General features: G+C 44.0%; 1 protein-coding gene across 1 annotated transcript in view; it reads left to right on the forward strand.

Annotated features, from left to right (window-relative positions):
• Positions 1-26,964, forward strand: part of PDZD8 (PDZ domain containing 8) — a 97,439-nt gene that overhangs the window by 51,990 nt on the left and 18,485 nt on the right. The window contains exon 3 of the mRNA XM_068255324.1: positions 2,198-2,300. Within this exon, the coding sequence (XP_068111425.1) occupies positions 2,198-2,300 (103 nt within the window). The remainder of the gene's footprint in view (positions 1-2,197; positions 2,301-26,964) is intronic.

Raw genomic sequence — 26,964 nt, forward strand, 5'->3', positions numbered from 1 at the left:
AGGTGTAATTTTGGATTCAAGTCTCTCATTCAAACCACACATTGACAAACTCTCCTCCTCTTGTCACCTCCACCTAAAAAACATCTCCCACATCTGCCTTTTTCTAACACAGGACACTACCAAACTTGTGGCGCATGCCCTGATCATTTCCCGACTAGACTATTGCAACTCTCTGCTCTGCGGTCTCCCTGACAACCGTTTAGCCCCGCTACACTCTATTATGAACTCTGCTGCACGACTCATCCACCTCTCCTCACGCTTCTCCAGCCCAAGCCCCCTCTGTCAGTCCCTTCACTGGCTGCCAGTTACACAAAGGATACAATTTAAAATCCTTACTCTCGCCTACAAAACTCTCCACAACATAGCTCCTTCCTATCTTAATCAACGTATTTCCAGATACCATCCTACACGCAATTTCCGCTCTGCCAACGATATCCTTCTGTCTTCTTCCCTGATCACGTCTTCCCACTCCCACTTACATGACTTCTCTCAATCCTCTCCCCTCCTCTAGAACACTCTCCCTCAACACATCCGCCACTCACCCACACTTACTATTTTTAGGCGCAATCTGAAAACTCACCTCTTCAGGCAAGCATACTCCTACCTAGGACACCCCCCACTAACCACCATTTATACCACCCCATACACAGCTTCCCTTTACCTACTGTCCTATACCTCAAATGTTTAGACTGTAAGGCCTTTTGGCCAGGGCTCTCTTCCCTTTCATCTCACAATGCTGTGTAATGGGTGTACATACTTCCCACCGCTGTGTAAAATATGTTGTTAATTTGTTCACTGTTTTAGCTGTTATACACTCCTGTCTTGTATCAACTGTTTGTATTGTATGTTTTGTACTGTTATACCCTGTATGCTATAGTACAGCGCAGCGGAAGATGCTGACGCTATATCAATCAATAATAACAATAACTTAACCACTTAGTGACATGCAGATGTATTAAAACTTCCTGCTGGAGCCTCTTAATGGCTCCAGGACGTTTTAAAATGTCATATGCTGCTGCTGTGCGCGCATGCATGGCACGTGCATTCCTGTGCACGTGAAAATAGTGGAAACCCCCCCCTCCCCCCAAAAAAAATACACCTTTATTTCCAAATACTATAGTGTCACCATACTTTGTACTAGCGACATAATTAAAATCTTGTTTTAACCAGAACAAATAGGCAGATAAAATGTGTGGGTTTTATGTACAGTAGCAGTGTTTATATTAAAAATATATTGGATGAAATTGGAGAAATTGTGTATTTTTTTTCCTTGTTTTCCCCTTTAAAATGCATAGAAATTGGGGGTGAAAAAAACAAGATATAGATCATTTCATTGTGATTAGTAGTGATTAAGCTATTGGCAATTTATAGGGATGAGCACTGAAAGGTGAAAATCGCTCTTATCCGTTAGGGTAAAAACCTCCTTGGGGTGAAGTGGTTAAAGAGACGCTAAAGCGGAAAAAAATATATGATATAATGAATTGGTTGTGTAGTACAGATAATTACTAGAACATTAGTAGCAAAAAAAAATTCTCATTTTTATTTTCAATTATGCAGTTTTTTTTTATAACATTGCATCATTCTCTAATATCTGCAGTTTACACACTACTCAGCATTCTAAATGTTTTTTTTTACAGAACAGGCAGTGAACTTTTCACCTGTTCTGAATTGTTCTCTGCAAAAGAAAAAAAAATACAGTTAAGATAACAACCTTTAGAACAGAGTCTCTGCGACTTTGGAAGTCGTGGAGCTCAATGGCAATTTGCATAGATAACTGGAGATTTTTAGCTCTTCCTGTACTGGAAAAAAATACTAGACTTATGTCTCTGCTCCTAATGCTTTATTTCTTAGCTGTACTACACATACAAATCCTTATATTTTTTTTTTTTTCGCTTCAATGTCTCTTTAAGTACTAATAACTCTTTTCAGTAATGGATTGCTGTGATAAGATTTGTATGTTGCTTTCAGTTGATGAGGAAATGTTACTCCTTTTGCAATTCATGATATAATAATGTATATTTGATTTGAAGTTTCATCACATGGTATGAGGGCAAATAAACAGGGGACAATGCTGAAACTACTGTCTAAGGCTCGGTGAGGAAGAGATGTGAGTCATGCTGCCACCTTGTGGTAAAATGTACTCACTGCATTGTGCGATTTTGTACATTGACATTAATGCAATGAATTCTCTATTTAGACTCCTGATCTTGGGCTCCTATGACCAGGAAACTTACATCCATTGCACATTGGAGATCAGCAGCGCCCCCTGGAAGGAAAAAAGCAGAACTTCCATCAAAACGGTAAGCAGTAACCACCTCATTCTATACACGCACATGCCTTCTGACACTGCCATTTAAGAGGAGCTGTCAGCCATACTATCTCAGAAAAAAACACATATATAAGTAGATAAATACTTGCTCTACTTACATAACATATGTATTGCACTGTCCACGTTTTGATTTTAGTGATTTTTGTACAGTAAAAAAAGAGAAAATCCTTATTAGCATTTCCCATTTTAAGTGTGGCTATTTTGAAGCCAGTGCATCACTGCTGAATATATGCAAGTTAACCATTGTTACCCTTAGAAGCTAAACACACCTCCAGAACCGCTGGAATGCAATGATGTGTCAGCTTGTTAAAGAGAGTCTGAAGCGAGAATAAATCTCGCTTCAGACCTCATAAATAGCAGGGGCACGTGTGCCCCTGCTAAAACGCCGCTATAGCGCGGCTTAACGGGGGTCCCTTCACCCCCAAATCCCCCTCGATACACCCGGGGAGCGCTTCCTGGTTGGGGCAGGGCTAACCGCCGCAGCCCTGCCCCACGCGCGTCTGTCAGCGCGTATCTCCGCCTCTCCCCGCCCCTCTCAGCCTTCCTTCACTGAGAGGGGCGGGGGAGAGGCGGCGATGCGCCGCTGACAGACGCGACTGGAGGCAGGGCTGCAGCCGTTAGCCCTGCCTCCAGGAAGGGAAATTCTGCGACCTTTTTACGACACACTTTTGCGGGGGGTGGGTTGGGGGTGAAGGGACCCCCGTTTAGCCGCGGGATAGCGGCGTTTTAGCAGGGGCACACGTGCCCCTGCTATTTATGAGCTCTGAAGCGAGATTTATTCTCGCTTCAGAGTCTCTTTAATCTGTACAGAGCCATAATAATCCAACATGCATACAGACTGTTTCGGATTGTTTGATCCTCAGCAGTGCATGGCATGGATTAATTTGGCTCTATGGAGTAGGGCTTGCCAAATTATTCCATGCCATGCACTGATGAGGATCAAACAATCTGAAACAGTCTGTATGCAAGTTGGATTATTATGGCGCTGTAAAAATTAACAAGCTGACGCATCATTGCATTCCAGCGGTTCTGGAGGTGTGTTTAGCTTTTAAGGGTAACAATGGTTAATTTGCATATATTCAGCAGTGATGTACTGGGAGACATCTCAAGCTCACTCCAACCTGAATTATCGCAAATTCTTTCTGTTTTAAGAAAGCAAACTTTTGTTTTTCTTAGCATTTTAGTAAGGGGGCTTTTAGGACCATTGTAGCCCCTCACACACTCCAATGAGTTCTGGTTCACCAGGAGCTTGCTGGTTAGTCTGTATTTTGAAGCCAATTCTGATGTCATTTCCTCCCTTAGTCTCCTCTGCCTGATTTGCCCGCCCTTCACTATAGAAAGTGCATTATCCCAGCATGAGACATATTGGCCAATCAGAGAGGAACAGAGGTGTGGGAGGGGAAAACAGGAGGGAAAGAGGCTTCAGCCTATCAGGCTGCATTAGTTAAGTCTGAGGGGAGATTAGAGAAGCAAATAAAGACAACCCAGCATGCCCTGCAACTTCCTTTTTGTGTACCAAATGTTGTGTGTACCAAATAAGAGTCAGGTAAAGTGGGGAATGAGCATTTATCATCAAGAAAAGTAATACTGATTTTAACTTTTGGAGTGCCTGGTTAACATCCTTATTACTTTTTTACCCTATAAAAATAAAGACTTGATTTTTGATGTTATGCCCGACATTTACACTTTAACAGGTTGTAATATGAAGTGACCTGTAACATGATAAAGATGCCCATACATATAGCAATGTTTGGGGAGATCGACCAAGAGACAGATCTCTCTCTCTGACAGAATGTGTTCAGAGGGAGATCTGTGGCTGGCCATATAGAGCAGCCTGATTCCGGATTGGTTTCAGTACGACATCCTTCAGAAATCAGCCTTGTGATGCTGCATCCACTGCCTCACTGACTCCACGGCTGCCCCTTCAAATGTTATATTCGCCCCCACGGAGCCCTGCATTGAAATATCCATCCAGTTGCTTCTGCGCACCACATGTTGCTGGCTTATAGCACTGACGTGTGACATCACACACGCACCAGTGCTATACGCTGGTGCCGTGTGGGGTGGAATGTGGAAGTGGCTGGACACTAACGGCGGGGCGGCCGGACTGATGATTTTAGTCCGGGGGACACCTAACATGTTTGTGGGGACAGCCACTGGGTGGGGAGGTGGGGAAGGTCTGATGCCATATTGCACTCCGTAACTGCTGCACACCCGATTGACCACGTCGACCTGAGATTTCCCAGCATGCTCAAACAATACATTCAAATCGTTGATTGGGAATGCTTGTTGCTGCACCGATTTTCATGTCATTTAGGATCCTGGGATGCCAGGAAAGTCCTATTGAGGGTGAGCAATACACAGTAATTTAAGAATAAAGGAGTGCAGATTTTTATATTGCTGCTACTGCATTAAGGATTAAGACTATAAATACACTTATTTAATCCATTCATTTTCACTTCGGATTTGCTGTACATTCCATGTCCACGCAGAAACAATTTAGAACATGAAATATACATCTGTGGCTCTGTACATCGGTTATATTTTTTTAAGCTTATTAAGTTGTAAATGGTAATATCATGAAGGCTATATTGTCTCAGCTACTACCTCCTCCAGACTTCTCACATACAGCTGCTGAATTCACTATTGTGGTGTCAGATTTGCTGCACAGAAAAGTACAGCGAAGTCCCTGTTATCCAGAGCTCAGGCAATCTGACGTTTCAACTAACTGGCATGGGGACTGTTTTGGGGAGGGGAGGTTGCCAGCCATAAAATACTCGCCGAGCCTTCAGCAACATCCTGTAGCTCCTAGCATCCGTGCACAGCTCCCGGCATGTCACATATGTGTCCCGATCAGGTGGCATGGTGGGAGGACATCTGAAAGCCCCCAAGAGCCCACTAGGAGGATTTGGCTGGAGGCTCGGTGAGTATTCCATCCTGTAGGGAGTGTTGTGCTTTTCACCAGATTCCACTTAGAGACAAGTGTTGTGAGTGTAAGTATAGAGCAGACTGCCCTATTCCCTGACTAGGGATATTCAGGTGTGTGTGTGTGCGTGCGTGCGTGCGTTAGAAGTACATATTCACGTAGTATCAAAAGCAAAAGGCCTTTATTGGCAGGACACGTCAATACAAATGTGTTTCGCAAGTCCTGCCCACTTTCCCAGGTATCAGGGCCTCTGGACAGTTTGCAAGTAGGGTGAGGCTGTGCGTTCTGTTATTATTATTATTATTATTTTTTTTTAATTGTATTTATAAAGCACCAAACATCTTAAGCAACCCTGAACAATAAATATAAACAGACATAACAAGGTTATACAACATAGAACAAAGTTTTGCAAGACAAGTGGTACAAGATTCATGATCATGGGATATGGGCTGGTTAGATAGGCCCAGTAATACAAGTACAGTGGGTTACAAAAGTATTCGGCCCCCTTGAAGTTTTCCACATTTTGTCATATTACTGCCACAAACCTGAATCAATTTTATTGGAATTCCACATGAAAGACCAACACAAAGTGGTGTACACATGAGAAGTGGAACGAAAATCATACATGATTCCAAACATTTTTTACAAATAAATAACGGCAAAGTGGTGTGTGCATAATTATTCGGCCCCCTTTGATCTGAGTGCAGTCAGTTGCCTATAGACATGGTGCTAATGACTAAATAGAGTGCACCTGTGTGTAATCTAATGTCAGTACAAATACAGCTGCGCTGTGAGGGCCTCAGTGGTTGTCTAAGAGAATATTGGGAGCAACAACACCATGAAGTCCAAAGAACACACAAGACAGGCCAGGGATAAAGTTATTGAGAAATGTAAAGCCGGCTTAGGTTACAAAAAGATTTCCAAAGCCTTGAACATCCCACGGAGCACTGTTCAAGCAATCATTCAGAAATGGAAGGAGTATATGGCACAACTTTAAACCTACCAAGACAAGGCCGTCCACCTAAACTCACAGGCCGAACAAGGAGAGTGCTGATCAGAAATGCAGTCAAAAGGCCCATGGTGACTCTGGATGAGCTGCAGAGATCTACAGCTCAGGTGGGAGACTCTGTCCATAGGACAACTATTAGTCATGCACTATACAAAGTTGGCCTTTATGGAAGAGTGGGAAGAAGAAAGGCATTGTTAACAGAATGCATAAGAAGTCCCGTTTGCAGTTTGCCACAAGCCATGTGGGGGACACAGCAACCATGTGGAAGAAGGGTCAGATGAGACCAAAATGGAACTTTTTGGCCAAAATGCAAAACGCTATGTGTGGCGGAAAACTAACACTGCACATCAGTCTGAACACACCATCCCCACTGTCAAATATGGTGGTGGCAGCATCACGCTCGGGGGGGTGCATCTCTTAGGCAGGGACAGGGAAGCTGGTCAGAGTTGATGGGAAGATGGATGGAGCCAAATACAGGGCAATCTTGGAAGAAAACCTCTTGGAGTCTGCAAAAGACTTGAGACTGGGGCGGAGGTTCACCTTCCAGCAGGACAATGACCCTAAACATAAAGCCAGGGCAACAATGGAATGTTTTAAAACAAAACATATCTGTGTTAGAATGGCCCAGTCAAAGTCCAGATCTAAATCCAATCGAGAATCTGTGGCAAAATCTGAAAACTGCTGTTCACAAACGCTGTCCATCTAATCTGACTGAGCTGGAGCTGTTTTGCAAAGAAGAATGGGCAAGGATTTCAGTCTCTAGATGTGTAAAGCTGGTAGAGACATACCCTAAAAGACTGGCAGCTGTAATTGCAGCAAAAGGTGGTTCTACAAAGTATTGACTCAGGGGGCTGAATAATTACGCACACCCCACTTTGCAGCTATTTATTTGTAAAAAATGTTTGGAATGATGTATGATTTTCGATCCACTTCTCACATGTACACCACTTTGTATTGGTCTTTCACGTGGAATTACAATAAAATTGATGCATGTTTGTGGCAGTAATGTGACAAAATGTGGAAAACTTCAAGGGGGCCGAATACTTTTGCAAGCCACTGTATGAGGGGGTCATAGGAAAAGAGCACACGATCTTGTAGAATACACTAGGGAGGGGAGGACCCTGCCAAAGGCTTACAATCTAAAGGTACCCACTAATTATACAATCCTGATTGTACAATCTTACCACTTCTATGTAATATGAAGAACTACCTAAAAGTAAATTCATTCTGTTTACTCTTCTGCTACATAGATATGGTAAGATTGTACAATCAAAATTGTATAATTAGTGGGCACCTTACGGCTATGCAGGTGGGAGGAGAGCGGATGGTGCAGCGCATGACGGAGTGGCAAGGAGCAGGTGGGATGAGTGGGCAGAACAATGCCCTCAGTGCTTGGCCGAGTTGATCTGCCAGCCAGATCCCTGGTCGGGGACTTTAGGCCTGCTGTTTATCTGTTTATCACAATGAATAAACGATGCTGCTGGTACAGTGTTTGGTTGGGATTTTGAAATGAAGATGAATTTCTTCTGCTTTGTGCACTTTTTATTCTTCTCTTTAAGGCCTGGTTCACATTAGCGTTAACAAGCAGAACGGAATGGATACTGTTCAAACGGAACGGATGCAAACAGATCCATATTAACCTATGGAACCGTTCACATGCGCCCTTTTGTACGGATCCATTGCATACGTTCCGCTGAATGCAACACTACTTTTGCTGTAGTTCCAAATTTTCCGGACCACTAAGCCCAGCGGATCGTAAACGGAAGATGAAGCCCTGCACAGGGGGCAATGAGAGAACGGAACGTTTCTTCACACTAGTGAAGAAACAGACCGTTCAGAGGGCTAATCCACTGGGGGTGGGGATCTGGGGGATGTGGGGATGCTCCACTGGGAGTGGGGGTCTAGGGGGGATTGTGTACCTGAGTGGGTGAGGGAGGGAGGGTCTTTCTTACCAGGTTTCCTTCTTCTTCCCCTATTGCGTCCCACATCGCGTCATGTGACTACCAAACTCTGGGTTGAAGGAGGAAGTGTGGTAGTCATGTGACGCAACGTGAGACGCAAGGAGGTGCAAGTATAGAAAGTGAAAATGGATCCGATCGACCGGTGATCAGATCCGATTTCACGAATCCCTTAGCCAGTGTGAACGAAGCCTTACAGATCCGCATTATCATATCCATTTCGCTTTTAATCCCAATGTGAACCGGGCCTAAGTGAATGAAAAATGGAGAAAAGTTTAATGAGGGGGCTATTTAGTTAATTGTGTAGGGATGGTGCAGCGAAATGCTGCTAATTTCTAAGTTGATGCAGATTTTAAGAAAATATATGCAGCTTGGAAATGGACCAGTCAGATACAGCAGCTGCAGTTCCAGGCTGCATACATTTCCATATAGTTTACATCAACTCCTAATTATTAGTATAATATTGACCATTCCTGTTGAATGGCTGGTGTCAAATGTCTTTTTAGGTTCTTGGCCAGTAGTCTCCTCGCTAGCTGTTGTCTGCAGCACAGACTGGCTGAGCAGCACCCATCCACTCTGTGGTCTGATCAGTATAAAAGTGAGCCGAATGGCAGCCCCACCCACAGAGCTTTTCCCATCAGGATTGACTGGAGGAGAATTTCGCATAGTTAAATAGCCTAGGCTAAGCATCGCTAGGAGGGCGGGGGCTACATACCAATATACGGCAATATATTTCTGATACTGAAACCAGAACAATTACCGAGAAAGTGGGTATCCTGAATAATTTTCTGCATTTTGCTGTATGTTGTTACAGTGCCTCTTTAAAAGTGAGTGCAAAGGCAAAAAAAAGATATGTACCTAGGAACAGGGAAGACTCTGTCTTCTTTAGAGCCTTCCCTGTTCTCTCTTGTACCCCTCGTTCCAGCGCCATCATCCCCATTTTTCATTTGCTGCCTTAGAAGCTCTTGGATACACGAGTGGTTCCAAGGCCGCACATTAAATGGGGGTGGTGGCTCCATACTGCGCTTGCGTGATTGTGCGCTCATGCATATGCAGTACGAAACCTCCCAATTGCTCATAGACATGTATTCAACCAATTGGTCGAGTACACACAACGGGGGTGACAATGCTGGAAAGGGGGTTGGGGGGGGGGAGGGGGGAAACAAGAGAGGACAGGGATAGGTAAGTGTCTGTTTTTTTTTTTTTTTTTTTTTTCGGCCTTTTCATCAGGGCTGTGGAGTCGGTACAAAAATCTTCAGACTCCAACTCCGACTCCTCAGTTTATGAAACCACGACTCCGACTCCGGGTACCCAAAATGTCTCAGACTCCGACTCCTCAACTCCGACTCCTTAGTCTAATACTTAACAGGGCTGTGGATTTTGTACAAAAATCATCCGACTCCGACTCCTCAGTTTATGAAACCACGACTCCGACTCCGGGTACCCAAAATGTCTCAGACTCCGACTCCTCAACTCCGACTCCTTAGTCTAATACTTAACAGGGCTGTGGATTTTGTACAAAAATCATCCGACTCCGACTCCTCAGTTTATGAAATCAACGACTCCAACCCAGACTCCGGATGCCCAAAATTGTCCCGACTCCGACTCCACAGCCCTGCTTTTCATTCATTGTCATGGTACTGAATGTTGGTAGGATTTCATGGGAGGAGAGTTGAGTCTGAAGCCCTCTTTACTCAAGGAACAGATGTGGAAGGGTGGTTGGTTGGCACCCTGCCCTCTTTAATCCCCCTTTCCTTTCCTTTTCCTGGCACTTCAAAAATAAGTACATAGTTGTGTAATAATAAAGCATTTTCCTAGCTGTGATAGAATGTGACATTCTCTCCAGTCATAAACAAATATGTCCACTAGATGGCGAAATCTCCACACTTGATCCACTTATTACCAGTGTGCTGTTTATTGATGAAAATCAAATCTCCTCTCTGAGGTGCTGCGTTGTATTGGCTTTCTAAAATGTTTATTAAGATAAAATAACATGTTTTTATCTAAACAGCTCTGCCTTTTGTTTATATTGAGTAGAGCGATACCTCTAGGATTCCATAGTCATTAGTGCGATATTGACTTTTTTCTGCACCAGGCACTTTTGAACAGAGGGGAGTATAAATGCCAGGCAGTCGTTTATCATCGTGAAGAAATTGCTTTTACTTTGCCATTTGTGCCGCCACTGCTGAGTAACAGGCTGTGGAAAACTGGGGCTTTTGACAGTGGATATTCTGGGCTCATTCACAACAAAACATTTGTAAAGTGCTTTCCTCCCTTAAGATCTAAAGCGAATAAGCTTGTCTCAGATCAATATATAGTGATGTCTACAGGAGAAAGAGTTTTGTGATCATAAATGCCAGAATAACAGGTGGCTTTTCAGTTTTTGATTTAAACTCCTCCAGGCTTGGAGCTGTCTTGATTTAATGTGGCAAGGTGTTTCAAAGGGTAGAGGCAGCATGACAAAAGGCACTAGCTCCAAAGGTTTTGAGTTGCACTCTAGGGATGGTCAAGATGTTCTATCCTGTTGATCTGAGGTTGAGAAAGGTTTCACATAGGGAAGATATTTAATATTCCCACTAATGCATTCACATACGTTGTACTTTTAAACACGCTGCTGTATGCATTTTTGTGTGAAATGCATGCTATTAAATTTGAATCACTGTGGGACCTACTGAAAAGATATGCATACAGTTTCTTATGCATTTTAGTACTTCTTTGATGTGAACGAACCCTTAAAGTAAACCTAATGCTTAGCCAAAATAAAGCCCTGCACTTTTTAGACAGTGCATAATACATGCTACAGATCTGCTTTTTATATTTACTTTTAGCAGCCAGTGCCCAAGTATTTTTAAACGAGTAGTTTGGCCATTAAGTCGGTGCTGAACAGACTAATCAATCAGCTTCTGCTTTCTGAGGTAAAGTTACCCTTTGCCTAAAAGAAAGGATAAAAGGGGCAAGCGTGCATTGAGTCGCAGCAATAGGGCAGACCCTACGCCCTCACTTGAATGAGATGGCTGGAGATACCTGAACAAGTGTCCAGCGGTAAGATCTTGTGTCCCTGTGTGGACTGGGCGTTTGCAGGCATTAATGCACAGGGAGTCTTTCCGTACCAACGTGTATGTCTGGCAAATTAGCTGACGAGTCCCCAGCTGTAAATATGGACCTGCTCTCAAAGGCCTTCCAAAAAGATTGAGCAGCCGCTGGACATAATGTATCGGGGTGGAGGTGCAATCAGGAAGATTGTGGCAAACCTCAAAGGCCGGTTGGCTAATACTTGGGATTCAACGTTTTATTAATTCTGCAACGCATTTCACAGGGGTTCCTCTACCTGCATGTTTCCCAGAATGCCATGGAGGAGAATTCTGTGTAGCTAAACAGCCTAGGCTAAGCATCACTGGGAGGAAGGGGCTACATTCAGTACACAGATATAAAATATATATATATATATATATATATATATATATATATATATATATATATATATATATATATATATATATATATATATATATATATATATATATATATATATATATATATATATACTGTTGCCAGTAAAATTACAGTAAAAGTGGGTGTCCTGAATAATGTACTGCATTTTAATATATGTCAGTACAGGGCCTCTTTAAAACTATAGTCCTCCGTCCTGTGTCTCCCTGCAGCTTGGCCACAAGGGGTGGATTTGTCTCTGCAGTGGATAATATGAAGGATGGGGGGTTAGGAGGGTCAGTGAGGTGTTGCTGATAATCACTGGGGGATTATGCAGGATGTGTAGTCATAACACTCTGACATTTAAGTGTTTAATTTCAGCACAGAAGTCTTGATCAAACATGGCTTTCTATTTGTAAATGTCAGTGTGCGAGATATGCCGCCTGCAGCCGAGTGTTAGAGGGAGCATAATGTTCTCTAAACCCTCAAATACCTTTTCTAGCAATGTTTATACTTTATTGCGGATTGAGGACCTTCCCTCGGCCCTGGTAATGTACACGCTGTGTGGATATAGCAGAGGTATATAGCAATGGATCTGTGTTCTGTACAACTGGGTAGCCTCTCTCACCTCTTCAGATGCAGCTTCAGGGATTCTATAAGGTTTCATTTTAACCCGTATTAACAGTGACACGTCCTGTGCCCTGGATTTTATTGAAATTATGCCCAGTGGTTCTGTTTACTCACTAGTTTACAGATACCAACCCAACCGCAATCTCAGATCTGCACATGACCTTCTTTTGTCCTCCTCTAGAATCGCATACATGTAATCAAGACTTCATGCTTGCTTCACCTCTCCTCTGGAATGCCCTTCCACAACACATCCGTCACTCTCCAACCTTTGAAATCTTTAAACGCTCTCTTAAAACCCACTTTTTCCAACAAGCATATGCTTTAACTTGGGCCATTCCCCCTTCTACCTCTGGCCAAGTTATGTTCCTCACTAGATAACCTAAAAACACACTGCCTGTATAAATACTACACAATTATCTACCTCTTGTCCCCTCCCCACCTCCACCTATTCCTTTAGTGCAGGGGTGTCAAACTCAAATACAAAGTGGGCCGAAATTGTACACTGGGACCTAGTCATGGGCCAACCTCAATGTCTAGAGGCCACTTCCATCCCTTATAAAGTTTCCAGGTGTCTAATGGCCCCCCTCCAACCCCTATACAGTTTCCTGGTGTCTAGTGGTCTTCCTTCCCCTATACAGTTCCCTGGTGTCTAGAGGCCCCCACCCTCCCCCATATAATTCCCTAATAATTAGCACTTTCCCCCTCTACCTCCCCAATATGGCTTCCCTGGTGTTCTAGGGCAGGGCTTTTCAATCTTTTCACTAATTGTACCACTTTTATAACCTGAAAATGTTCAAGTACCACCCGTGCACCTGCGCAGTAGAGTGGACCCGATCAGGCACGTCTGTTTCCACCGAAATGCGAGCGGAGAGCCACTACTGCTCATGCAGGCTTGCTGACAAGGACATCTTCAGGGGGTCCTATCACTGAATCCCCTCTACTGAGGAGGAATGGGGAAGCCTCTTTAGCATTGAGACATCCCCCCCTGAGGTCCTCGCTGTTCTGCCCTGCAGAACAGTTCAGAACTCAGATCAGTGGTAACCTGACCACAGTGAAGAGACAGCCAGGAGAAAGGTGCACAGTGACAGCATGTATACTTCAAATACAGGAAATGAGCAGTGATGTCACTGTCACTGTGCACCTGGTTTGCCTGGCTTTCTCTTCACCACTGATCTGAGGTCTAAAGTATGCCGCAGGGTAGAACAGCGAGGAGTGAGCGAGGGGGAGCTGAACTTTGTGGATGCAAGATGGGACTAGGACAAGTGGCAGGCAAACCTGGTGTGTACCACCTGGCCAATAGTAAAGTACCACTGGTGGTACGCGTACCACAGGTTGAAAAGCCCTGTTCTAGGGCTTCACCTGCAGTATAGCTTCCCTGGTGGTCTAGAGTGGGCCAAACATAATGCAAAGAGGGGAAACCACTTGAGGGCCAAATTCAATGGCTCGGAGGGCCAGATTTGGCCCGTGGGCCGGAGTTTGACATGTATGCTTTAGGGTGAAAGTTCCGAGGGCAGGTATTTCACACCCTTTTGCGTCTTGGTATCTTGCAATCTGTAATACATTTTATTCATCATGTTACATTACGTTTGCCACTGTAATGATCAATTCTGTATTTTGTACCAGTGTCCATATTCGATTTACACCATTCTCTGTATTATGTACCCCATGTTTTGTCTTTCCTACTTTGTACAGCGCCACAGTACCACTAAGGTACCGTGATCTGAAGCTCCATTCACTTGAATGAACCTCTGCCTGGAAAGTTAAAGGGGACCGGAGGTGAGCGGGGTATGGAGGCTGCCATGTTTATTTCCTTATAAGCTATACCAGTTGCTGATTACTGGCTGCAGTAGTGTCTGAATCACACCCTGAAACAAGCATGCAGCTAATCCAGTCACACTTCAGTCAGAGTACCTGATCTGCGTGCTTGTTCAGGGTCTATGACTAAATGTATTAGAGCATACATGTCAAACTCCGGCCCTTGGGCCAAAGCTGGCCCTCAGAGCCATTAAATTTGGCCCTCAAGTGGCTTCCCCATTTTGCATTATGATTGGCCACCAGGGAAGCTATATTGGAGGTGAAGCCCTAGAACTCCGGTGAAGCCATATGGGGGAGGAAGGGGGAAACCACTAAACACCAGGGAACTGTATAGGGGAGGGTGGGGGCTGCTAGACACCAGGGAACTGTATAGGAGAGGGAGGACCTTTAGGCACCAGGGAACTGTATAGAGGTTGGAGGAGGCCATTAGAAACCAGGGAACTTTATGAGGGAGGAAGGTGGCCAGTAGACATTGAGGTTGGTCCGCGACTAGGTCCTAGTGTACAATTTTGGCCCACTTTGCATTTGAGTTTGACACCCCTGTATTAGAGGCGGCGAATTGGCAGGATTCCAGGCAACTGATATTGTTTAAAAGGAAATAAATGTCGGCCTCTATATCGCTCTCTCTTCAGGTTCTATTGAAAGTGAACCTGAAGTGAGAAAAAAAAGATACCTGTCTGGATAGTGCACAGATCCTCTGGCTCCTCCTGGTCCCCCCACTCGCTTATCTGACATGCTCTTGTGGTTGCGCTCCTGTTGATCTATGAGCACAATCATGCTGCATACCCAGTAGCACAAAGCCGTGTGCAGCTTTTTCTTCTGTTCACAAGCAGCGTCAGGCTACTGGGTATCTGGTGACCATACTAGCGCATGCGCAATACATGGGAGTACAAGGATGCGAGCTCGCTACAAAGAAAGAAAGAAAGAGGATCCTTGGCAGCAGGAGGGGGTGAAGGCTATTTAGCAGTAAAATAACAATAATAAAATCCTTTACAGAGTGCGGTCCAGGCTTGCTGAATTGCTTATGCTGAAAACACACAATAAATGTACCGCTCGATCGAGGGGTAATCCGAGGGGAAGTTGTGTCGTGTGTACATGTCCAAACTAATCTCAAACAATTATGGAGTCAATTTTCTGGTGATAACTTTGGAAAATTTAACCCGATATCGAATGGGAGCAGATCGGACATGTTGGAAATAATCTTCCGATTCCTGTCGATAGGACGGTAAATGGCATCATGTGTACCCAGCATTTCATTCCCACCATTTTCCTGTTTCGGTTTCTTTTCTTTTAGACCATTGTGTGTAATTAGTAGGGATGGTTTGTGGGATGAAAGTTTTTTTTTTTATGCAAATACATGCAGCTTGAAAATGGACCAGTCAAAATCCTACCTTGGCTTCATTGGATTGGTTCATTTTCAAGCCGCCTAAAATCTTTGTCATTCTGCATCAGCTCAGAATTATTGGCATGTCATTGTCTCATTGACCATCTCTAGTAATTAGTCCGGAGTTCCCCTTAATGATCAGGATGACACAGCTAAGAAGAGTGGCCAGCTCTGTAGGTCTTCCTGTGATCAGAATTGGCAGATCGCTCACATCCTGAGCAGTACGGTACTGCGCTCCCTCTCAGGCATTCCACTGAACATTCACAGACTGTAGACTCCGGCATTCTGCGCTCTTCTCACAGAGGAGTCTGGGTAGATGAGATTGATCCTGACAGGGATTCCTGATTGATCATTCATCGGGATAATTCCATCCCATAGCCTGCCCTGTGGAGCTGCACTGACGTGTCCACTGCCTTCACCGAGTCTCATTATACGCTGGAGAGCTCCCGCACCCCCCAAGCTATCCATTGCATCTTCCTGCTCACTGATACAGCACCGAGGCCCGGGCGATACTTAACCTCTTCTGCTGGACAGAAGCTCCCAGTCCTTCCCAGTGACGCTCTTGCTTTTAGTTACAATGATCTTATTCTTTGATATGTTCATTTTTGGCTATATAATTTTAACTCCGAGGTAGAATTGCCCCCCCAAAATTGACTTTATGATAACTAACTTATTTTGAAATTTCTGAGGCCTCATTCACACCTACAAACGCAAACGCAAGCATTTTGTGTTTTTGTGCGTCGTTTTCTTTCCCCCCTCCCGGCGCTCCACTGTGCGCTGCGTTTTATTGAAAAAGCGCTTTTCTAAGAGCTTTGCCAGAACAGCTTTGAGATTCATTACCTGACGCAAGTCAGAAAGTGAACTCTTTCACCCGGAAAAGAATAAATACAATGTATTTATTCTAAAAAAAAAAGCGAACGTACTCGCCGCTTAAAGCGGTTTTGTGGGCATTTAGAGCTCTTCCTATACCTTGCATTATAGCAAAAACGCCCCAAAAATGATCCAGGAACCGCTTTGCTGAACGCACAGCGCACGAACCACGCTATGAACCTTCTCATAGAGATTCTTTGCACAAGCGTTTTGTGGGCGGTTTTAAAAATTGTCTGCGCTTGAAAAAAGGACAAAAACGCCCATAGTGTGAATGTGCCCTCAATGTCTGCACTCATGGTTTCTGTGAATACCACCATTTGAGGTGGAACACAGTTTGAAAAGTGGCTGCAGTAATGGCATACTTCCCAACATTATTGAGGTAAGAAAGAGGGACGCTTTAAGACACGCCCCACTATACACCTCACCATGCATATCACACAGAATTCAAAAGCAAAAGATGTAGTTTTATCATTCAAACCACTCCCGTCCTGTCTATCATCAGTGATTTTTCCTTCCCTTAAAGGATACCAGAGCCGAAAAAAACATGGAAAATGGGGAGAGCAGGCGTATACTGTCACCTGTGCTAATGCCTACCACTCCCCCCGTTCTTCACTCTGCCCCCCCCCCCACATTGTACCTGAAAGCACCCCGGGATCGTCTAAGTCGCTAGAGTCAGGGTGACTGTACAGGTGCTGGCTGGGCTGCTCATGGGCGGGAGCGCACTGCGCATGACGTCACTACACCGTGCGCATGACTTCATGCTAAGTGCTTTCCCGGCCACTGGCAGCCCAGCCAGCGCCTACACACTCACCCCTCTGGTGACTTAGAAGATCCCGGGGTGCTTTAAGATACAATGTGGGGGAGCAGAGAGAACGGGGGAGCGGTAGGCATCAAATTACAGTATATGCTTCCTCCCCCTCCTCCCCGCCCTCTTCCCCCCCATTTCCATGGTTTTGTTTTGGTTCTGGTATCCTTTAAAGTTTGAAAACAAGCAATATATCAATTTAAACTATGTGAATAAAAACATTTTTTCAATAGTTAAAATACATATATGTTCATAGAGATCTAGTCTTGAAAGAGGGACAAATAAGGAAGAAGGCGGTAAACTGAAAACTGTCCTAAAAAGGGACAGTTTAAAGCCATGGAAATGGAGTAATGTATTGATAACCACTTGGTTCAACCATCAGTGTATGCTCAGACTAACAGGCGGTACACACTTTCAATTATGATTGGCCAATCATTGACCAATTTTACTACCTCCATGTAGTATGAGGGTCAACAGATATTTAATACTCGGAGCAGATTGTATAGCTAAACCCTCATACTACATGTAGGTGGTAACATTGGTCAGTGATGGGCCAATCATAATTGAAGGGGTCTACCAAGCTTTTGAGTACATACACCTATACAATTTTAATTTGACAATGATTGACCAATTCTACCACTTCCCTGTAGTTCGAAAGCATACCTGTGCAATCTGTTGATAGAATTCGAAGTATGCTGGCCCTCATACTACATGGAGGTAGTAAAATTGGTCAGTGATTGTCCAATCAGAATTTGATGTCTGTACCAGGCTTAAAGGATACCCGAGGTGACATGATGAGATAGACATGGTTATGAACAGTCTCTAGCACACAAATAACTATACTGTGTTCTTTTTTTTTTTCTCTGCCTGAAAGAGTTAAATATCAGGTATGTAAGTGGCTGACTAAGTCCTGACTCAGACAGGAAGTGACTACAGTGTGACCCTCGCTGATAAATTCCAATTGTAATACTTTCCTAGCAGAAAATGGCTTCTGAAAGCAGGAAAGAGATAAAAAAAAAAAAGGTTCAATAGTTCATAGATTTTAGCTCTGGCATACTTCAATGAATGTCTCATTGAGCAAAAACAATAAAACAGTTAAAACTTAAAAAGTAAATGTAAACATAAAATAAAACTGTGGAATATCTTAAAAAGTCAATTTTAGGAGAAGGAAGATAGATACAATAGTTTATTTCATTAGTTTATTTTCACCTTGGGTGTCCTTTATAAGGTAAAGGTAATTTACCTCAATGGGCACACGTGGACATAATAAAAACAAGTTTGCTGTGGTTTATGGGTGTTTGGAACACGCACTGCTCAGCGCTCCACCATGATTTGTCCAGCTGAAGCCATGGTGGAACCAACTTGGACGCTCTGCTGTAAAAAGTCATTTTTAGGAGAAGGAAGATAGATGCAATTGTATGTTTAATTTGTTTATTTTCACCTCGGGTGACCTTTATGCCTAGTACACACCATCCAATTTTCTGTTAGATTTTTCTGTAATTAGATTATTTCTGTAAAATGCTGGTAGCGACTGGTTATTATCTCTGGTGCATTGTCTTCTGGTTATCTCCTGCTGAGTAGAACAATGCCTAATTGCTCGGCAGATAGATGGTTAGATAGATAATTTCCAACATGTTGGAAAGTATCTATCTGGCAGGTAAATCTAACAGAAAATCTTACAGAAAATTGTATGGTGTGTACTAGGCATTAAAGGGAACCGGAGGTGAGAGGAATATGGAGGCTGCCTGTTTCTTTCTTTCTAAAGCAAATCTGTAACCTTATAATTAGAAAAAAAACAAAACAAAATACAGGGAAAAAAACAACAAATCTGATGCTTACCTCGGGAGGGGGAAGGTTCTGCATCCTAATGAGGCTTCCCCCGTCATCCTCAGCCAGCCTGATCCAGCACTGGCAGCCCCAGTGAAACGTAAGAAATAATAACAGCATTGGCTGCTGCACGTAGGCTTTCAGCAGCCAGCAGCTCACTGCTCGTTCTCTGGCAGATCTAGCGAGCCCATTCAGGGACACTCTACTGTGCAGGGCCAGTCGGCTTGCGCCTGCGCAGTAGAGCGGGCCTGATTGAGCTTAGCTATTTCTGCTGGAGCCCAAACGGCAAACCACTAGTGCGCCTGCGCGCCTTGGTGACGAGCAGACTTTCGGGGTCCCACAGCTGAATCGCTTCTGCTAAGGAGGATGGGAGACGCCTCTGGATCATTAACCACTTCACATCCAGAACTTGTTTCCCACTTATGGACCAGAGCAGTTTTCACAATTTAGCTATGTCCCTATTTAATCAGAAATAACTTTATCCCTACTTATGACACAGAAATTAAATATATATTGTTTTTTTTTCAAGACAAACTATGCTTTCATTGTATGGCATTTTTTCCCTTGAGCAATTTTGTTTTCTTTGCATTTTAATAGGAAAACAAGGAAAAAATTGAAAAAAACACATTATTTCTCAGTTTTACCAATTCTAGTTTAAAAATAAAAAGTGATACTGTAATTTTGTTTGGCTATTCTTACCGCTTATCACAAAACTTGATTATCTTCCTGTCACAATTTATGGTGAAGATATTTGATTGTGAAATAATGCTACAGAGTGTATTTTTCACTATGAACTGAGAAAATAAAAGTATTTTTAATGGTAAAAATCAATCTTATTAGCTCAGGAAACCTATATTCCCGTTCACCAATTAGTGCTGCATCAGATAGTGGCAGAAATGTGCACAGGAGTAAGCCCAATCCTGCACAGCACTGCTTCTGCTACAAGATGTATATATCTACTGACTTGTGGCTTAGATGAAGTCACGGAGGACGACGTACAGTCGATATTCTGCAGTGGTGGATAAAGTGGTTAAAAGGCTTTCCCTGTCCTCAGCAGAGGTGATCAGGCACTTTTTCCCCTTCATGTTCACATTAAACAATGCAAGTTGCCTGGGGTCTGTGGTCCTGCCATCTGATGCTGCTGGTACTGTCGTCATCCTCGCGCCGTGCGTCTTGGCCCTTTGCTGGTGTGTATAAACCGTTCTGGCATTTTTATTGCTTTAATGAGTTAATGTGCTGATTAGCGATATTGAGAAGCATCAGATTCCGCCTGAGGCTTTGTCGTGGCTTTTTCATCTGCGAATAATTGCTGCACGTCGCCCCCCCCCCCCCCCCCCACTCCACTAGGCTTCAGCGTATGCAAACAGTTCTGTTCCCAAAACCTGTCTCCACACATGATTATTGTTCTTATTTTAAGCTGTGATGGCGACCTACAAGAATCATGATTTTGGGCTGGTTCACACCTAGGGCGTTTTGCGTTAAGTGCGGTTTGTTTCCGATCCGCTCAGCAAAGCGCTGCCTGTACCATTTTTAGGGCGATTCTGCTACAAAAAAACCCGCAAAACACTCACAAAATCGCTTTGTGCGCCAATTGCATTTGCGCTTTTAAAGAGACACTGAAGCGAAAAAAAAATATGATATAGTGAATTGGTTGTGTACTATGAATAATTACTAGAAGATTAGCAGCAAAGAAAATATTCTCATATTTTTATTTTCAGGTATATAGTGTTTTTTCTAACATTGCATCATTCTATAATATGTGCAGATTACACAACACTCAGCATTCAAAATGATTCTTTCAGAGCAGTCTGTGAAGTAATGACCTCTCCTCTAGCAGAGGAAAAGTAAATAGTCCAGGAACAGTTGAGATAATAAAAGTCAGATAACAGCCCTTTCCAAGACTAAAGACTAAAGTCAGAGAGCTTAATGGCTTGTTTGCATAGAGATAAGAACTGGAGTTTCTCAACTCTTCCTGTACTGGAAACAATTACACTGATGTATCTGATCCTAATGTTTTATTTCTTAGCTGTGCTACACATACAAATCATAATATCATATTTTTTTTTTCGCTTCAGTGTCTCTTTAAGTAGAAATACATTGTATTTATTATTTTCCAGGGCAAAGAGTTCACTTCCTGACTGAAGTCAGGAAGTGAACAAACAGAATCGCTCTGCAAAAGCACTTTACAGAAAATCATAGCGTGCAGGTAAGCGCCGGGAGGAGAAAAAAAATCACTCACAAAATCGCAAAATGCTGGCATTTGTGATTTTCGATGTGAGCAAAGCCTTTGTGTTTAGAAGTAACACTGGTTAGAGAGGAACAGGGAGGCCGTGGATGCTGGTTCTGTGGTTGTCATTCTGACGCATCTCTGAGGTTAAAGGACAACTGGTGTGAAGGGTATATGGAGGCTGCCATATTTATTTTCTTTTAACCACTTATGTGGTTACAGACGGTGTATCTACGTCCTGCAGAACTTCAGATCCTGCTCAGGTAAATAGATATGTGTCTGTTGCTGTGGATGGCCGTCGCTCGCTCTCATGCACGTTCTCTCCACCGTACGGGAACACAGTTCCCATTCATTAATCTAAGTCCCAATATCAATGAGTTGCCGCGGTCATTGTAAGACGTCCACACCACATTACTTCCTGTTCACGTACTGATAGTATGCTAATTTGACATAATGCGCGAGGACATCTTGTGGCCAAATAGTAACATTACACCTACATACATTCATTTTAATATAAAGACCCACACTTACATTTAAAATTAACTCCTTCTCTCCCATAGTACCCAAATCATTTTTTTTTTTTTGCATAAAAAAAAACTGTAAATAGTTAACTTGGGGACTGAACTTTTTTTTAATATATACATGTCAAAAGGGAATATTACTGTTCTTTTTTAATTGTATGGGCTTATAAATAGTGATGGACGCAAAACTGGAAAAATGCTCTTTTATTTCCAAATAAAATTTTGCCGCCATACATTGTACTAATTTTAAACGTTTTAATAACCGGAACAAATGAGCAAATGTGGGTTTTTATTAATGGTAGAATGTTATATTTTAAAACTATAATGGCCGAAAACTGAGAATAATACTGTATTGGCAAATGATTGGAAGAAGAGCTGAAAGGTGAAAATTGTTCTGGTACAGAATGGGGGAAAAAACCCTCAGTAGTGAAGTGGTTAAACAATGCACATTGCCTGGCTATCCTGCTGGTCCTCTTCCTGGAATACTTTTACTCATAGACTCAGTATAGAACGCCTTCACCCTACTCAATATTTAATAAAAATAATTAGGGCTTTAATAGTGCAAAATAACTCCCTCTCTTTTATAGAATTGTTATCCAGTTTTCCCAGCAGCTGCTTCCTGCTTCTGTCCCACCGATACTTAATATACCAGCCATATCGGTGCACATCACACAGTGACCGGAGACCATGACCTGGCAGCTCCTACGCAGTCCTCTCTGGCGGGGGAAGAGTTACCGGTCGCACAATCTGTGCATCTTCTAAATATAGCCTCTCAAACACTCGTTTTGTGCAGTAAATAAGAACAGGACCACATATTAGTGGCTAATTAAAGGCTTGTGAGGCAGAAATCGTTACGCAGGCAGCCAGCTGGCAGAGGGCGATGGCCGCGCGATTAACGCTCATTTGTTGTGCTGGGCGGATGGCGCTATTGGAAATCAATACCATAACACAATTATCCGCCAGGCAACTAAAAACTTCTTATTCCTTTTCCGATAGACCGATACACAACCGGATCATTCCGGCGCAGTTGTCAATGCGGACTTCAGCGCCGCACGGGGCAGGTGGGCACCACCGTGCTGCCTCACACCCTTTAGGCTGTAAACTCGCAAGGGCATGGTTCTCTCACCCATTTGTGTCTTGGGATTTGTGATTCATTTTATTCATGGTGTTTGTTTTGTCACTGTAATTACCAATTCTGTATTTTGGTATAAACCATTTGTCTGTATTCTGTACACCTTGTTTTGTTTCTTACTTTGTACAGCGCCATGGATAATGTGGGCGCTTTATAAATAAATAAATAATTCCCTGATCATGTGACCTTACATGGCTTTATAGAACATTGAAAGTGTTAGTGAAATTATATGAAGAATGTCTAAACATAGACTCTATTTGGATGTCTTGTTTTAATTTAGGCATCAGAATGACTAGGGATGATCAATGAGATGCAAATATTTCCGAGTTTATGCAAAATTATGTAAATTTGTATACAAATGTATGCAGCTTGAAAATGGACTGAAGGGACTTGATTGGTCCATTTTCAAGCTGCATATATTTGCATAAAAATGTCCATTCATTTGCATAAACTCAGAAATATTTGTATCCCCTTTTGATGTTGCATGTATCAAATAGCTGTGTGGTTTAGCAACTTGTCAGCACGCCGGATTCAAGTCTGATGAAGGCGTAAAAGCCGAAAGCTTACTCTTATTCTTTTAAATTGGCAGATAAATTGTATAATCCTGATTCAAAACATCTTGCTTTCACTGATGGCTGGGACGGTACAATGCTCTGCTGCCACTACTATGTCTGATTGTGGCCCTCATCAGTAAAGTAATATACTTTCAACTCTATTTTAAGATACTTGTATGTAATTTGCATTGTTTACAGCAGGGGTCCTCACATTTTGTAGACCAGTGACTTGTTCACTGTTGTTGATACTGCTGGAAGGCCAAACTAGCGAAATTAGGCAACCTTTGCCATTTCCCCCAGGTTCACTACACCTGTTATGTTTAGTTAAAGGACACGTGTAACGAGAGGTATATGGAGGCTCTCATATTTATTTCCTTTTAAACAGTACCAGTTGCCTGGATGTCCTGCTGGTCCTCTGCTTCTAATGCTTTTAGCCATAGACCCTGAACAAGCATGCAGCAGATCAGGGGATTCTGGCATTATTGTCATATCTGACAAGAGTAGCTGCATGCTTGTTTCTGGTGTGATTCAGACACTGCAGCAGCCAGGCAACTGGTATTGTTTAAAAGGAAATAAATACAGCAGCTTCCATATTCTTCTCACTGCAGTTGTCCTTTAACCACTTCCGGATTCCGGGTGGTTTGGCTGATCTGTGCTGCGGGGGCTCTTCAGCCCGCAGCACAGATCAGAAATCAGGCAGGGCGATCAGACCTCCCCCCTTTTTTCCCCACTAGGGGGATGTCCTGCTGGGGGGGTCTGATCGCCGCTGCGCTGCTGTGCCTAGCGGGGGGGGGGGGGGGGGGGCTCCTCAAAGCCCCCCTCCGCAGCACTAGTCCTCCCTCTGCCTCCTTCCCTCCCTCTCCCGTCCCCTGTGTGTGGCGCAGGACGGAAAGCCGTCCTGCGCCGGATAGGATAGGCTTTAGCCTATCTATCAGATGCCGGCGATCCCCGGCCAATCAGAGGCCGGGGATCGCCGATCTCCTCTACGGCGCTGCTGCGCAGCAGCGCCGTATATATGTAAACACCCCGGGGAAGATCTTCCCCGCGTGTTTACATTTACCCTGCGAGCCGCAATCGGCGGCTCGCAGGGTGTTCACGGAGACACCCTCCGTGAACTGACATGGAACCCATGGAAACCACTTCAGGATTCAGGGGCGTAGTTAAGCGTACGCAGAATCCTGAAGTGGTTAAATAAAAACACGTCTCACCTGAAGTAAACAGTGAGTCATGTGATATGTGCAGTCATCATGTCCCCAACAGGGTGGAGCAAAGTGGGCACATGGTCGCAACGAAGTGCAGTGACCAAACAATGGGTAAAAACTTAAAGTACCTCTGAATTGAGTTCCAGCAAGTAAAGGTATATCTGTGTTGTCAGAGCTGTGACATATCTCACACAAAAAGCTTAGCAAGTTGTAGTTGGAGATCCCTAAACTTATTGCAACCCTCACAGGGGATAGTGTATTGGTTAAGGGCTCTGTCTTTGACATGGAAGACCAGAGCTTGATTCCTGGCTAGGGACATTACCTATTCAGTAAGAAATCCTTGGCAAGGCTTCCTTACACTGCAGGGTGGCCTCCTGAGCGCGCCTTAAGTGGCTGTAGCTTTTGAGAGCTTTGAGTCCAACAGGAGAAAAGCGCTATACAAATGTTCAGATTATTTATTTAGCCCAGCACAACACAGCACTGGTTAAAAGGACGTTAATTTACCTCCTAACTTGGAAATCAGGCTCTCATTGCAAATGGCTTGGAGTAAGGTCTTTATTTGCATCACATTTTACCTGGAAACCGCTGTCTTCATCAGACAAAAGTCTAGAAACATATGGAAGTATGTGCATGTTTGTCAATCACTGCTTCAGTTAAAAGTTAGGCACTATATGTTCTCAGAGATATAATAGTCACGTATGAGTCAAACCGATGTATGGTGATTGCTGCATAACCAAAGTTCCGGGATTGTTTAGAGACGGCTTGTAGCAATTTATCTCTCTGATCTGCACATCAGTCAGGATCTTATTGACATGGGATGAAAGAGGGGAAATTGTGCCTATTCTGGGGTCTCCATAACAACCTCCACCTGGAGCTCTCAGCATAAACAATGTGATGGGAGGTAAGGATGTGTACGTTTCCTCCCCCCCAGGGGCTGGTAAATATGACTGATGCTGCAGGGCACACGAGAGCTCCTGGGAAGACGTGTGCCACATTTTTTACTTGAGAAGAGTGGTTAAAATTGTCTCTTAAAGGACAACTGTATTGAGAGGGATATGGAGGCTGCCATATTAATTTACTTTTAAACAATACCAGTTGCCTGGCTAGCCAGATGATCCTCTGCCTCTAATACTTTTATCCATAGTCTCTGAACAAGCATGCAGTATATCAGGGGTTTCTGACATTTTATTGTGAGATCTGAGTAGATTATCTGAATGTTCTAATGTGTGCACACCCTGCAGGGCTCCCAACCAAGCAGTAGTCTGTCTGTGGAGAAGAGAGGGGGGGAGAGGCCAGTGAGTAGTGCACTGTGGAGATAAGGATGGAAAGGAGGCGTGAACATTGCACTAGGGGTGGAGGGGCTGAGCAGCGCACTGTGGAGAGGGGGAAGAGCAGTGAGTAGCGCACGGAGGAGAGAGGGGAGGAGGAGTGAACAGAGCGTTGTGGAGAGGAGGAGGAGGAGCTAGCAGCACACTGTGTAGAGGGGGGGAGGAGTGAACAGCGCACTATGGAGTGAGGGAGGAGGAGCTAGCAGCGCACTGTGCAGAGAGGGGAGGGGGAGGAGAGTGAATAGCACACTGAGGGGAGGGGGAAGAGAAGTTAGCAGGACACTGTGGAGGGGGGGAGTGAGCAGCGCACTGTGGAGAGAGGGGAGGGTGAGTGAGCAGCGTACTGTGGAGGGCGGGGGAGGAGCAGTGAGCCGCGCACTGTGGAGAGAGGGGAGGAGCAGCGCACTGAGAGGAGGAGGAGTGAGCAATGCACTGGAGGAGTGAGCAGGGATCTGTGGAGGGTAATGCTGTAGAATAACAATAGTGATCAGGCATTCACCATCCAACTCGCTTGGTTGCTGAAGGGGGAAGCCATCAGTGTTTGGAAGACATTCAAACACATTATAGATTTTCAGCTAATGTGATCAGGAACCGCAGTTTTAGCCAAAGAAACTTGTGTATCTACTGGCTTTCACAACTGCGGAATCTAATTGTGACCATCACATTTTACAATAGTCTGATGCAGAGAAAGCTGTATGGACTCTCCTGTGACTGGACTGTAGAACGATAGTCACACCCCGCCCACGTGAGATCACACTTCTATGCAGCTGGTCTCTGGAGTGACTGGGCCGCCGTCTCAGTGAATGGTGGACCTCTCTGGCACAGCTGTTTGCAGAGCTGTAACCCTTTCCCTGCCATGGGGCTGTCTGGTTGTAGCAGAGCGGAGGGGGGATTCTCGTACGCCCTCGTGTCCTGCACTCACTGAGGCTCTGCAGAAATTGAACTAATTGGTTTAGAGGTTGTGTGTTTGCATCAGGTGACTGATAGTATTACGCTGAAGCGCGGCCCGGGGCCAATA

The sequence above is a fragment of the Hyperolius riggenbachi genome, chromosome 10 (assembly GCF_040937935.1).
Source record: "Hyperolius riggenbachi isolate aHypRig1 chromosome 10, aHypRig1.pri, whole genome shotgun sequence".
Lineage (NCBI taxonomy): Eukaryota > Metazoa > Chordata > Amphibia > Anura > Hyperoliidae > Hyperolius > Hyperolius riggenbachi.